A 15,914-nucleotide genomic window follows, 5' to 3' on the forward strand; every position below is an offset into this window, starting at 1 on the left:
CAAGTCGTACTCCATGATTTCCAATAAATACCATTCATATCTGTGTGACTTCAAATCACAACGACTTCAAAGTAGTCCCTGTACTACTTTGGTTCGACTTTGATGCAAGCTCAGGTCCATAGACCTCAAGTTTGAACAGGCATTCCCTGAAATCGTGTCAAAGTCGCAGCCACAAAATCGTGGTAAAATCGCTGCAAAATCATGCGACTTTCAAGTCGCGGCAGTGTGAAAGGGGCCTTAGGCAAAAACACACTGTCCAGCAGTCTCTGCAGTCCACATCCCAGGAGTGGACAGCTGGAAAATGTATTACCTCTGTTTTCTCTCCCTGGACCAAGGGGTATAGAGCCTTCAACCTGATATGTCAGAAATGGTAGGACCAAAGATGTTGATATCCTGGCCTCCAGATTCAACAACTAGCTTCCTCTGTTTGTGGCCAGGTCCAATCCTACTGCTGTAAAACAATCTTTTTCCATTTTTTTTAAAAGTAAAAAACAGTGACTGTTCTTTTTTAATAGTTTACTTGGTGCAAAAGGGTGAAACCACAAATGTCTAGAGGGATGCCTTGTTTTACAGCATCAGTGAAAGGTTATATTTTGGCTTCTGATGAGATGTTCTTCAATGTGGCAACTGAAAGATCAGACTGGCCTAAAAGCTGTGTTGGATTAGTTATGTTAATTTGTGATATTGGTGTTGCTGCAGCATGAAAACCTTTAAAATGGCATGAGCATTTTATAAATGACTTTGGACTGCATCACTTTACTGCAACTTTAAGATCTTTTTTAGTTGACTTGAGCATTTACTGTGCAGTTCATTTTTTTTCAACATCATAAACATTCTTATTTCTGCAACCAAAGAGAAGAAATAAAAACAAAAGATTGTCATTATTTCTTTCTTCAAAAAAAAAAAGAAAAAAAATCTGTGCTGATAGTTGGTATTGCACCGATTAGCTTCTTATTCCTTTTTATGTATTGTGATTTGTTTTTCGTCTTTATGTATTGTGATTCATATTTGGTTCTTTTAGAAAGTGCAGAAGATAACAGTTTGGGGCTGATTTACTAAAACTGGAAAGTGCAAAATTTGGTGCATAGAAACCATCAGCCTCCAGTTTTTATTTTCAAAGCTTAATTGAACAAGCTGAAGTTAGAAGCTGATTGGCTACCATGTACAGCTGCACCAGATTCTGAGTGCTTCGGTTTTAGTAAGGCTGGGTCCACACAGGTCCAGCTGCGGTTTGCAGTCTGGTGTCCTGTGCGTTTTGTGTTTACCGGTTCAGGTGCAATTCAGGTGCAGATCTTTCACTGAATTCGCACCTGAACCGGACCTAAAAACGCACAGGACCCTTTTCAAATTCGCACCACTGCCGCCCTGGACATGTGTGAACCAGCTCCTTTGAAAGCTGGTCACACTCACATTTAATAAGATTTGGATGTGGTGTAAAACGCATCCAATTCACATATATGTGAACCCAGCCTTAATTTCCTTACTCTTTATGTCACATAATAAAAGAAAAAAAGCTGGTCACACTCACATGTTATGCGATTTGGATGCTGTGTAAAATGCATCCAATTCGCATATATGTGAACCCAGCTTTAATCTTCCCCCTTTATGTCACATAATAAAAGAAAAAAAATTTTTTTTTCTTCTAGCAATTTAAATGCAAATATGTAGCATTTGTTAGTTTGTTGAAAATATGCACACAAATATATTTTTCTTCTTAACTATTTTATTAATTTGTATATTGTGTATTTTTTTTAGCATACTATAGCAGTAGCATTCTGAATATAAAGGTGTGAACTTTCCACTAGAAATGAGACAATTGTTCTAACATTAGGGTAAAATAAACATAGTAAAGGAGGTGAAATCTGTCCACCACAAGCGTTGGAGTCTTGTTGTCTGCCCCATGTTTATTTGTCTGATATTCAATACCTCAGTGAAGCTGTTTTCTGAGACATTAGGATCCTCTGAAGCTGGCCACACATGTATCAGTCTATGTTTCATAATGTAGACACAGCTAAAGATCAGATGTTTTAAAACAGATTAAAGCTGGCGAGTACATTAAAACATATAGGTCTATTATAGAAAGAAAGCCTTGAAACCACATCACACAGGACACAATTCCAGGTTGGTTGGCAATTGCAGGATGGTCACTATTCACCTTTATCATGCATGGAGGTTGTCCTGTATATGCATATGAAAGTCAGCAGTGTTGGTATACTGAGGTTTGCAGGTTTAGCCTTCACAAATACATTCTGTAGACCGAAATTTACAAATCAACCTAAAAGGGTAGGGTGGGATTAGGAATCCTGTAATGTTATCTTCTCCTGAGAGAGGATGGTACGGTGGTGAAAGAACTCTTCCAGCCGTATGGAAATGTAATGTCATTCTAGATCAGAGCAACATTATTCTTTGTATTTATTTACAGTAGAGCTGCACAATTAATCGTTAAAAAATCGTGCTCTCGATTCACCCCCTCTGAGGATCTCTCCTGCTGAGTTTGTCGATTCTTTCATATAAACAAGTGGAGAGATTATCTACTCACTCAGCTGTCAAAAGAAAGCATCCGGGCAGTCTGCCAAGTTTATAACATGAAACATTGTAACTAACTGCTTCCTTCTTAGATCAAAGGGATAGAACTTCTGTATAAATAAATAATCGGGCAGTCTGCCAAGTTTTCAACAACGTGTAAATGCAGGAAGTTTAACCACTTAAAGTCTAAATCTTTTTCTGACACTTCTTTCTTAGGTTAAAATCAATATTTTTTGCTAGAAAATTACTTGGAACCCCCAAACATTATATATATTTTAGCAGAGACCCTAGGGAATAAAATGGCAATTGCTGCAATATTTTATGTCACACTGTATTTGCCCAGTGGTCTTTCAAATGCAATTTTTTGGGGAAAAATACACTTCAATGAATAAAAAAAAAAACGAAACAGTAAAGTTAGCCCAATTTTTTTTTTGTTTTAATGTGAAAGATGATGTTACTCTGCGAGAATCGTGAGAGAATCGGAATCTATCTTCTAAGCAAAAAAATTGTGATTCTCATTTTAGCCAGAATCGTGCAGCTCTAATTTACATTATAATTTATTACAGGTACTTATATAATGCCGTCAATTTACACAGCACTTTACATATATATATATTATACGTTTACGTCAGTCCCTGCCCTCAAGGAGCTCACAATCTGAGGTCCCTAACTCACATTCATTCATTCATACATACACATACCAGGTTCAATGTACACAGAAGCCAATTACCCTACCAGCATGTCTTTGGAATGTGGGAGGAAACCGGAGTACCCAGAGGAAACCCACACAGACACAGGAACATGCAAACTATAGGCATCGAGTCTTCATCTTTGATAATAAGATATTATAGCAGGCCTGGGCCCCAAGATGGAAAACTGATATGACTTTTTTTTTTGTGTGTGTGTATAGAAACCTCAACAGTATTTTGGGAAATATTTTGTTGCCCTATATCCTAAAAAAAAACTTGCCAAGGGTGCTAACAATATATAAAGTGCTACTTATATTGAAATGTTCCCATATTATTATTATTATTATACATGATTTATATAGCGCCAACAGTTTACGCAGTGCTTTACAATGTAGAGGGGGGACAGCACAATTACAGCACAGTTCAGTACAGAAGGGACAGGAGGGCCCTGCTCGTAGATTGTGACATACTAAAAATTCAAGTTCCAAATATAATAAACATCAATGTCCAAAACACGATAATGTGCTCTGTGCCACTCCAAACAGCATCAACACTGGTGATTGTAGTGTGCTCCATGATGACTCCAATAGACCCGTCGTGTCCCATATACATACATCCCACTCACCAGGCGCTGGAAAGGATCCTCACGGACCTTGAGCTCCTCAACATGAGGGCAGCGTTTGTGTGAACCTGGACTACATTGGGTGCTTTTTGACTTGCTTGGGAATACAAGGAGTCAAATATATCTGGTGAGTGCGGTGTAGGGCTACAACTAACGATTATTTTCATAATCGATTCGTTGGTCGATTATTGTTTAGATTAATCAGATAAACCTCAAAAAAAGTGTGGTGTATAATTTAGTTATTATGTAAAATGAAAAAAAGACAATTTATTCTTAAATATCTATATGCAGTGGTAAATATAAATAACCAGTTATATGGTTAGGGAACAAAATATCAAATTAACTCTGAGAAGAACAGAAGATATGTGTGTATGTGGTGTGTTTGTATATGTGCATATATATATATATATATATATATATGTAAAATAATAAATATACCCAGAAGTAGGATATACAGGGTATTTTAACTGGGAGTCCGACTTGAAGCTATTTGAAGGGCTGGGGGGGGGGGTATAAATCCTTTATATTAAAGTGGCTGTAAACCTCTGATTGTGACTTTTACCTATAAGTAATCCTAGAATGAGGCTTACCTATATGTAGTGGAAATATCTCCTAAACGTGCGCTGTCATTGGCGCATGCGCTGTGAAGAAGCCGCCCTCTGTGCTGTTTACTTACTCGCACGTGCCGTGACTGATGGCTCCCACGTGCATGCGACTCTGGCCAGTCACAGAGTCGGAGTCCGCCCCGGAAGTAAGAGGGATGCAGCCACCAGCAGAGACTGCACAGGCTTCGTTTGCAGGTAGGTGCCACATAATGGGCTAGTATGCGATGCATACTAGCCCATTATGCTTTTACTTTGCAGGGGAACAAAGAGGAAGTAAAACCCATCAGGGTTTACTTCCTCTTTAAAGTAGTACTAAAAGCTAAGACTTTTTTTGCGTGGATATAATAATTTTTCCAGTATATTGCACAATATTGGTAAACTTTTACTTTGTAATTGTAATGCCTTATATTACCTCCAGTCTATCAGCCTCCAGCTTCTTTGGGTTCAGATGCTGATCTTCTATACACAGAGTCCTTAAAGTGATTGATTGTAATCGTTGTTTTTTTTTTAAACAAACTTGTCATTCTTACCTACCCTGTACAATGGTTTTGCACAGAGCAGCCCCCATTGTCCTCTTCTGGGGTCCCCCTGGTGCTTCTGGCCCCTCCTGTCTTCAGAGTGCCGCTATAGCAAACCACAAAGTATAGTACAGAGTGCCCTATAGCAAGGAAAATTAACTTCTGCCCTTAGAATCACTTTAAATCACTTCCTTCTTCTGCCCGGGACTACATGTTCCATGAGGCATTGCTCCTCATACATTCACAAGTTATTAGGCACTTACTGACATGTATAAACAGTGTACTGAGGTGTAGGTGTGTTGCACTGTATATACTGTACTGACATGTAAACCAATAATGCATTCTGTATGCAGGCCAACTAATCAGCTGACCAACTAACAGATTTTGAAAATAGTTGACAACTATTTTCATAATCGATTAGGTTGATTAGTTTTTTCAGGCCGAGTGCGGTGTGTATTTGGCACATAATGGGTCTATTGGAGAGATTTCATGGTGTAGCACATTAGTTTGAAGCACACTACAATCACTAGTGTTGATGTTGTTTGGATAGCACAGAGCACATTATCACTTTTTGGACATTATATTTGGGACTCTAATATTTTTAAATGTCACGTTTTGGGACTTTTGCAATATAAGTAGCACTTTGTATATTGTTTGCAGTGTTAGCATTTGGTATTTCATGTTTTCATTTGTGCCTTATTTTTATTGTATGGGTTATGATTATTGTTAATACATTTATACAGTATATGGTTTCTAGTCAGCTCAGTTGATTGCATTCCTAAGTGCACAGAATATACAGTAACTTGCTATTAATATTTCATAAGTAATAACACAAGAGGTTGTTGATCCAGGAAATTTCTGATTGCCTTAGTATGCCTTAGGATTGTCTTTTTTTTCCCATTGTTGAACAAAGCCTTAAAAACTGTTTTTTCCTCTGGATTAACAGTGGGTACAGTATAGGGATTCTGTATATAGGGGGTTTCAATGTATTTAGTTAAACTCGATGAACCTGTGTCTTTTTTAAATCTAACTTTGTAACTATTTGCTGGGGGTAAGTATTCTCTAAAAAACATCAGCAGATCAACTAGGTATACTTTATATAAGTTGTTTTCCAAGTATGAATGATTTCTGCTTAATTTTACAACAACCTCACCTTGGATGTACCACAAATGAATGGGGGCCTTTAGGAGATCAATGTCACCTTTGGTCTGGTCTGAAAATGTTCACTCATAAGTACACAGTCAGATCTCTCTTGTTAACAAACAACTTTGGGTTAGATGAAAGGAGTTGGAATACAATCTGGGAAGGCGTTGCAAGGTCCTTGGGATCAGGAGCTTGATGATCTAACAGTGCACAAATGTGCAATATTTTCACACCTCATTAACCTGCCTTTTTTTTATTCAACATATACCATATTTATCGGCGTATAACACGCACCCCAAGTTTAGGAGGGAATTTTAAGGAAAAAAACTTTTTAAGGAAAAAAACTTACATTTAAATGCCCATCAATGCAGCCTTATCAGTGTCCATCTGCAGCCTTGTCAGTGTCCATCTGCATGCTTGTCCAGTGTCATTTGCAACCTTGTCGGTGTCATTTGCAGGCTTGTCAGTGTCCACCTGCAGCCTTGTCAGTGACACCTGCAGCCTTGTCAGTGACACCTGCAGCCTTGTCAGTGACACCTGCAGCCTTGTCAGTGACACCTGCAGCCTTGTTAGTGTCCACCTGCAGCCTTGTCAGTGACACCTGCAGCCTTGTCAGTGACACCTGCAGCCTTGCCGCCTTGTCAGTGTCCATCTGCAGCCTTGTCAGTGACATTTGCAGCCTCGCCCAGGCTGCAGTTAAACTGCAGTGACTTGTCAGTGTCACTGCAGTTTGAAAATGGCACCTCCGGCGCTGAGATACACAGAGCCGGCTCTTCTCAGCTCCTCTCGTAGTCCTGCCCAGACTGGGCGTGACTGTGAGCGGAGCCGATCGCCGCCCTTATACATACATAGCCGAGTGTACTCGGCTAGGTTCGGCTAGCTCCGCTCACAGTCACTCCCAGTCTGGGCAGGACTACGAGAGGAGCTGAGAAGAGCCGGCTCTGTGTATCTCAGCGCCGGCGGTGCCATTTTCAAACTGCAGTGACACTGACAAGTCACTGCAGTTTAACTGCAGCCTGGGCGTGACTGTGAGCAGAGCTAGCCGAACCTAGCCAAGTACACGTGGCTATCTATGTATATCAGTGGCCGGCTCGCTCCGCTCACAAACAGCGGGGGGGATCGGCGGGGATCAGCGTATAACACCCACCCACGATTCTCCCCTGATTTTAAGGGGAAAAAAGTGCGCGTTATACACCGATAAATACGGTAATTTATGCAAAGCTGATTTTTGCTGATTAATTTAAATGTGCTAATTTAATGTGTTTTTCTTTGTAGTTGGTGTTCATCATACAGACCATGGAGAAAACGGTTCAGAAGATTTCTATTGCCTCTAACCCTGGAAGTACATATTTCTTACAAATTGGCTGGGAAGAAGATTTAGAGAAAGGATTTAGTGTAACACTTTGTGATGGGCAAGCTGCATGGATTGGTAAAGGTAAAAATACTTTAAAATGTATAAAACTATAGACAATGTGTGCATGTATGGACCAAATGGATATTCTAGGTACAGTTGGGCCATATATTTATACTCAGCCCATTGGTGCAATACAGTGGTCATCATCTGGTCAGATAATCCACTCACAAAAGCATGACTTATACCAATTTAAATTTAGACAGCACAGGGTTTTTTTTTTTTCACAAGAAAAAAAGGCAGCACAGGCTTTAGAATCCTAGATTCAACTTCATATGCAGCTGTTAAAAACTAAACGTTAGCTTACAATGGAATCAATAACCACTTCAATACAGGGCATTTTCATGTTTTTTTCATGTCATTTTCATGTCATGCAACACTGTACCCAAATGAAATTTTTATCATTTTTTCCCCACAAATAGATCTTTCTTTTGGTGGTATTTTATCACCTCTGCGGTTTTTATTTTTTGTGCTATCAACAAAAGAAGAGCAACAAGTTTGAAAAAAAACACAATATTTTTTACTTTTTGCTATAATAAATATCCCATTTTTTTTTTAAACAAAATTTTTCCTCAGTTTTGGCCGACATGTATTTTTCTACATATTTTTGGTAAAAAAATCGCAATAAGTGTATATTGATTGGTTTGCGCAAAAGTTATAGCGTCTACAAAATAGGGGATAGTTTTATGACATTTTAATTATTATTTTTTTTTTTTTTACTAGTAATGACGGCGATCTGCGATTTTTATTATGACTGTGACATTGCGGCGGACGTATCGGACACTTTTGACACTATTTTGGAACCATTCACATTTATACTGTGATCAGTGCTATACAAATGCATTGATTACTGTATAAATGTCACTGGCAGGGAAGGGGTTAATTGTGTTTCCTAGTGTCAGAAACCATGAACCAGACCGAGACAGAAGTACAGTAAAATCACACTTGTTTATTAATAAAAATAAAAAGGTAAATAGAGTAAGCATAGTCAAAGCATAGCCAGAATCCAGTAACCGGATCGGGTAGTCAGCCAAGCCAGAGTTCAGTAACCAGATCGGGTAATCAGCCAAGCCAGAGTTCAGTAACCAGATCGAGTAATCAGACAGGCCAGAAGTCAGGGATGCAAGTAGAGGAACAGCAAGCAGGATAAGGAGCCAGAAGGGATGTCAGCAAAGCCAGTCTTTACACAGGAACGCAGGAGATGGTTTCTTGTGAAGTGACCAAGGCGAAGGCAGAGATCAAGTGAGCTGGACGGCTTTAGGTAGGCAGGACTGACAAGCAGAATCAACAACAGCTGGGTTACTGTGGAGAGAGATGGGAGCTGGCAATTAGCCGACAGCTGAGCAGCCAGCTCAGAGAAGGAAGGGCTGAGCCCAGCTCTGACACCTAGGGAGTGATTCTGTAGGGGGAGGAGACTCACAAGGGGAGGAGACCGATAGGTGTTGCTCTGTACTGGTAACACATGATCGGTCTCCTCTCACCTCACAGGACGTGGATTTATGTGTTTACACACACAGATCAACGGTCCTGCTCTGTTAATGGGCTATCGCGGGTGCCCGGCGGCCATTGTGGCCGCAGGGCACGCGCATCGGCTCCCAAGTGACGCGGCAGGGGCACGCGCGCCCCTCAGCTGGCCGGGAAGCCCTGGACGTCATATGACGCCCACCCAGGATGGGAGATCCCTCCTGTGGACGTCATGCGACTATGGCTGGGATGGGAAGTGGTTAAAACAACTCTATTCTATATAATTGTTATCTAGATAGTATAATTAAAGTGCCTACCCTTATAATAGTGACATATGTGAAGCTGCTCTCTTTAAAGAGAAACTGCACTCTGCTCACATAATTTGTAATAAAAACATCTTTGCCATTCTGAAGCTTCCCCCCAACCACTTTGCATATTATTTTATATATATTGTGATTCTGTACTTGCCAAATATGCTGCAGAAATCTCCCTCCACTGAGTCTGGCTGCAACCATTTTAACTGTGGGCAGCTGAAGCTGCTGCCTGTTCACTTCCTGGATTTACACAAACACACAGAGGCACACCTTCAGCTCTGCAGCCTTGCAGCTCTCATTGGTCCTCTTATGACTCATCCCCCCTCCCTTCCTGGCAAACTCTCACCAGAGTAAGAGAGAGAGCTGTGCATGATGTCATAAGCCTAGGCTTTTTACCAGATAACAGGAAGTGGGCTGTATAAGGTACTGGCAGACAAAAAATGTTTTACTATCCAAAGTTAAAACAACAAGGGCAGAAGATTTAATAGATGGAAAGTTGAAAAAAATGACTGAAGGTCTGCTTTAAAGTGAAAAATTCCACCTTCAATATGATCGGCAATGTTAACATCCAAATTGGTAACACAATTCTTCAATAGGTCTTCTGAGATAACACGCTATCCTCCATTATCGCTCCATGAACACCACACCATCAAACAACCAAAAACGTACTAAGTGTAGTATTTTATTAAACCAACTGTATATAATTTTACAGTATACCACTTACTTGTAAATGTGCCCAACCTCTGCACCAATGTAAATAGCCCCAATGTAAGCTTGCAGCGCCGTACCTCCGACTGGGGATCGGCATATGTCCCAACCACTGGAAGTTCGGGTTAGTAATGAAGAAGGAAGTGTGGAGGAAGATAAATGTTTTCACTTTACAGGGTTTCTGTGCCTGTATTTAGCTTGGCCTGAGAGGCAGTTGTGCAGCAACACAGGTAGCATGTCCACTCTTGTAAAAAGCACTATTCATAAGCTCTTTACCACCAGGCAGGTGTCAACTTTTTGCCAGTGGGTAAACCGCAGATCGCAGTAGACCGATCCTTTACAAGCAATTCTATCCATAAAGTAGTAACTTATCATATGGAAGAACAATAAAGAAATATGGTATATCCGACTAGATGATGTTAAAAAAAAGTCCTTGAAAGGAACATGATGCAATGTGATTAGTAGGCTGATGCTACAAATATACAGTACATGAAAGTGAAAAGTCTTTTAAATATTGTTTTGATGTAACAGTAGCATGATGGAATCTTTTTGTAGTTTTCTATTATTTGGGTAACGTGTCTTGGTCCATGTTGGTGGTCATAGTGAACTAATCCTCCACTATACGGTCAACATATTTTATAAAGCGTGTTTTAGTTTAAGTATAAGAAAATGTTATTGTAAGAGTAGGATATGGGAGAGGTATATTTTGCAGCAACATAACAATATGTCAGTCTCTGTGCTTTATGCTGTCATTTGCCATTATTTATGTTACGGGGATGCAATCCATATGAGCAACAAAAGTATGACGCAAATTCCCGTGCAAGTCTTGCAGTCTTCATACAAGACAGAAGAATCAGTCCTTGTATTCTTTTCCCTTCTGCCTGGGTGTCTGATTGCTGTAATCAATGTTAAATCATGTGAATACCTTTTAAAAAAGCAGTGTTTGAGGAGTCAACACAATACAAAGTTCTAGAAAAGTGATGCAGTTAGTAGATGATAAATAAGAAAGAACAAAAGAATGGGGTTATTCATAATGTTCTAAGATCACAGAATGATCCAGGGGCAATTTGCTTACATATGGAGCTTTTACCTCCTGAAAGTTTTTCTTTTTTTCTTTTTTCTTTTTTAAAAGTGTCTGCAGAAGACGTATCCAGGGAAGCAGTAGATATGGAGATGGAAAAGCTAAAATATGTTGAGGAATTAAAGAAAGCCCTAGTTACTGCAACACTGCCAGCTAGCAAATATAATTTTGATCTTGTACAGGATGGAGACGCTTATGACACATATTGCTTTACGTATGAGAAAAAATTAAAGGATGTTTCGGTAAGTAGCACTTTTAATTGTTGATAGAAAGAAGAAATTAAGTTTATACTTGAGTATAGTGGATATACTGTACTTGGTAGTTTGCTCATGAAATCTTGAACTATATGGGGGAAATTTCAATTCTGTTAATTGAAGTTAATCATTAACAGGTTATTTTACAATTCAGCCTATCGTCGTCCTGTTGTTTTTGCTCTCCTATTAAAGAAAACCAATAATGATTTTAGGTCATTTTCATTTTAGTTATGTTTTTAAACTGTGGTTTTAAATTAGTTATTTTTAAAAAATGCTATCTATCTATCTATCTATCTATCTATCTATCTATCTATCTATCTATCTATCTATCTATCTATCTATCTATCTATCTATCTCTACTAAAGTTAAGCTGGCCATACATTATACAATTTTCTTATTTAGTTTTCCTTTAGATTTACCAAAACCATATAATATGAGGTAAAACCTGAACACTTTCAATGTGTATGCAGTCAGGCAGGCCCTTGCACTACATAGTTGAAGGTAAATCTAAAGACAATTTAATAAGAAAATTGTATAGTGTATGGCCAGTCATACATCAGTAGGACCCAGCTTGACATCTCAGACTTGGCCCTCTGATGAGTCACTGCTCTGACTTTTTGGGATCTGTAAACAGAAGGTTTAGTGCAGCACAGCTGAAAATAATCTTGCAAATATGTGAAAAGAATACCGGAGTTTCCTCTTGGCTGGATTGAGGATTACATAATATTAATATACAATATTTTTTCTCATAACTATAATAAAAAAAGAAAGAATAATAAATAGAATATGTGCAACACCACTACACAGGTAAGTCAGAGGTGTTTACTTTACACATTGTACAATAGAATTAATTAGCCAATCAGACCAGCAAAGTTTGTGTTACGGTAATGCTGCTTATTTCAGGAATTATGTTCATTTGCTTATTTTACTGCTGAATTACTGCTCCTGTGGGTACATCTATATTCACAATCTGAGAGCCAGAAAATGAATTAGCAGAATGAATTTAGGATTAGTTAGATACCAAATATGATATATCTCCTGGGAGGTATAATGTGTCTTATTAGCCTTCTGGCCCTTGTAATATATTTGTTTAGCGTCTACCTGCTTGATATCTTCTTATACATTAGTGTATAATAGTTTGAATGTGTAAAAGTTCAGGCTCACAAATGTGTATTACTGAGTGACATACAAGACTACTTTTTTTTGTATTTTTATTAAGGTTTTATGAATTACAAACAAACCATGTCATGCACAGTAAAAGCATGGTTAAATTTTACAAAGATGTAACGAATGCAGGTAGATCGAATGCAGGCGTATTAAGGTTGTTGTCTACTCATGAGGAACAACATGTAAACAACAAATAAACACTTGAAGGTATATCAGTTTAAAAATACAGGAAAATATGCACCATGGGGTTATGGAATGTTAAGCTGTATATTTAGACTGAATCTGCACAGGAGAAAAGAGGGAATGTAGAGGCAGGGTGCTGTGGTGCCGAAATAGTACATAAGGCTCAATTGGGATTAGGGAGGGGAGCCAAACTCAGAGTTGTCAAATAGATGCCAAATTTTGTCGAACCTGGCCACAACATCTTCCACTAGGGCTGTCATATGCGCCATTCTGTGAATTTCAACAATAACCTTCGAAAGTTGATCCTGAGAGGGGGAGTAGGAGATAACCAACACATTGGGATTACTCTCTTGGCAGCCAATAAAATATTTTAAGCTAGTTTGTTTGAAAATTTCCCAATTTCAGGAAAAGGAAGGCCTAGGAGGAAGATGTAACTCCAACGGGAGAGACGAATCAAATATTCGTTGGAGCAGAGACATCACTATAGACCAAAAGGGTGTGATTAACTCACATTGCCAGAAGATATGGTAATGGGTGCCTCTTATTTTACCACATCTCCAACCCAAGGAAGATAGTAGGGGATCAAGGCGGTGTAGTACCTCTGGTGTCCTATACTAGAATAATAATACCTTAAACGCTGTCTCTCTCTGCGCCACACACCTGGATACTTTGAGAGTTAAGGACCAAATCTTATCCCATTGTGGGAGAGAAATTGGCTGTTGTATGATTTGGGACCATTTCCGCATGTAGGTGTTAAGTTCTTCAGAGAGTGGGGAAGACTCATGAAGTAGCTGATATGTAACAGAGATTAATCACAATTGATGAGGTCCTTGGGAACAAATGAGTTCAAAAGCTGTTGGTTTAGGTAAGATAAGAGATGGGGAGAGGGTTGCTAAGTAGTGATTTATTTGAAGGTAGGACTATAGCAGGTTTTTTGGTAGCTGGTATTTGGATTGAGAGTCGGCAAAGGTTCGGAATTTACGAGTAACTGGGAGGGTAAAATGGCGAAGTTGAAACAGGCCGGCCTGGACCCAAGGGATCATTCGAGGATAGGATAGGCCGTCCGGGATTAGAGGATTGAAAAGCACATTAGATAAGGGGGGCATGGTGAAGAGAGAGAGAACTTGGCGGCACAGGTACGCCAAATTTTTAAAGTAAACAACATAGGGCCTAGAAATAACCTATGGAGCTTGGGGTCTTGATATAGGGTGGGCGACCAGATAAGAGAGCAGGGGTGGACAGGAAACAAACAGCCTCAATCTCTGTCCATCTACAGTGGGGAAAAAAGTATTTAGTCAGCCACCAATTGTGCAAGTTCTCCTACTTAAAAAGACGAGAGAGGCCTGTAATTGTCATAGGTATACCTCAGCTATGAGAGACAAAATGTGGAAACAAATCCAAACAATCACATTGTCTGATTTTTGAAAGAATTTATTTGCAAATTATGGTGGAAAATAAGTATTTTGTCAACTACAAACATGCAAGATTTCTGGCTCTCACAGACCTGTATTTTCTTCTTTAAGAGGCTCCTCTGTACTCCACTCATTACCTGTATTAATGGCACCTGTTTGAACTTGTTATCAGTATAAAAGACACCTGTCCACAACCTCAAACAGTCACACTCCAAACTCCACTATGGTGAAGACCAAAAAGCTGTCGAAGGACACCAGAAACAAAATTGTATACTTGCACCAGGCTGGGAAGACTGAATTTGCAATAGGCAAGCAGCTTTGTGTGAAGAGATCAACTGTGGGAGCAATAATTAGAAAATGGAAGGCATACAAGACCACTGATAATCTCCCTTGATCTGGGGCTCCATGCAAGATCTCACCCCGTGGGGTCAAAATGATCACAAGAATGGTGAGCAAAAATCCCAGAACCACACGGGGGGACATAGTGAATGACCTGCAGAGAGCTGGGACCAGCGTAACAAAGGCTACCATCAGTAACACACTAAGCCGCCAGGGACTCAGATCCTGCAGTGCCAGACGTGTCCCCCTGCTTAAGCCAGTACATGTCCGGGCCCGTCTGAGGTTTGCTAGAAAGCATTTGGATGATCCAGAAGAGGATTGGGAGAATGTCATATGGTCAGATGAAACCAAAGTAGAACTGTTTGGTAGAAACACAACTCGTCGTGTTTGGAGGAGAGAGAATGCTGAGTTGCAACCAAAGAACACCATACCTACTGTGAAGCATGGGGGTGGCAACATCATGCTTTGGGGTTGTTTCTCTGCAAAGGGAACAGGACGACTGATCCGTGTACATGAAAGAATGAATGGGGCCATGTAGCGTGAGTTTTTGAGTGCAAACCTCCTCCCGTCAGCAAGGGCATTGAAGATGAAATGTGGCTGGGTCTTTCAGCGTGACAATGATCCCAAACACACCGCCTGGGCAACGAAGGAGTGGCTTCGTAAGAAGCGTTTCAAGGTCCTGGAGTGGCCTAGCCAGTCTCCAGTTCTCAACCCCATAGAAAACCTTTGGAGGGAGTTGAAAGTCCGTGTTGCCCAGTGACAGCCCCAAAACATCACTGCTCTAGAGGAGATCTGCATGGAGGAATGGGCCAACATACCAGCAACAGTGTGTGACAACCTTGTGAAGACTTACAGAAAACGTTTGACCTCTGTCATTGCCAACAAAGGATATATAACAAAGTATTGAAATTAACTTTTGATATTGACAGAATACTTATTTTCCACCATAATTTGCAAATAAATTCTTTCAAAAATCAGACAATGTGATTGTCTCGATCTGTCTCAAATAGTTTAGTTGGCTTTATATCTGCCAGGAAGGTGAAGAGTAGGAGTTAAGCAGTTATAGAGTTTATTGTAAAATTCGCCAAAGACCCGGGTCATGGTCTGTGGGCAGTGGGTAGGCATACCTTCTGACTGTTTAAGCTGATCAGAGAAGGAGTGGAAGGGTCTAGGATTGAGAAGGGAGACAAACATCCTATGTGGTTTGTTGGAGAACTCATAGAACTTTTGTTTCACCCAAAGGAGGAATTTAGCTATACCCGACATCTCCAGAGATTTAATCTGGTTTCGCAGAGAGCTTTATGTCCACAACCAGACCACTGTGGGGAAATGTACCAAAGAGCGTTCAGCAGAATGCAGCTTGGCTAGCAGAGAGGATTTTAAAAAGGCTGCATCCTTCTTTCTGTGACAGCTCACAGAAATACATTGCCCTTGGAAGTATGCCTCATGGGCCTCCCACAAAGTGGATGGATTAGACA

The 15,914-nt window shown here is 39.9% G+C and overlaps 1 protein-coding gene across 1 annotated transcript in view; it reads left to right on the top strand.

Annotated features, from left to right (window-relative positions):
- The window catches only part of XRCC4 (X-ray repair cross complementing 4), a 620,495-nt gene that overhangs the window by 117,381 nt on the left and 487,200 nt on the right, over positions 1-15,914 (top strand). The window contains exons 2-3 of the mRNA XM_073624458.1: positions 7,379-7,538; positions 11,133-11,323. Coding sequence (XP_073480559.1) covers positions 7,400-7,538; positions 11,133-11,323 — 330 coding nt within the window. The 5' untranslated portion in view covers positions 7,379-7,399. The remainder of the gene's footprint in view (positions 1-7,378; positions 7,539-11,132; positions 11,324-15,914) is intronic.

Source organism: Aquarana catesbeiana, linkage group LG01, assembly GCF_042186555.1.
Source record: "Aquarana catesbeiana isolate 2022-GZ linkage group LG01, ASM4218655v1, whole genome shotgun sequence".
Lineage (NCBI taxonomy): Eukaryota > Metazoa > Chordata > Amphibia > Anura > Ranidae > Aquarana > Aquarana catesbeiana.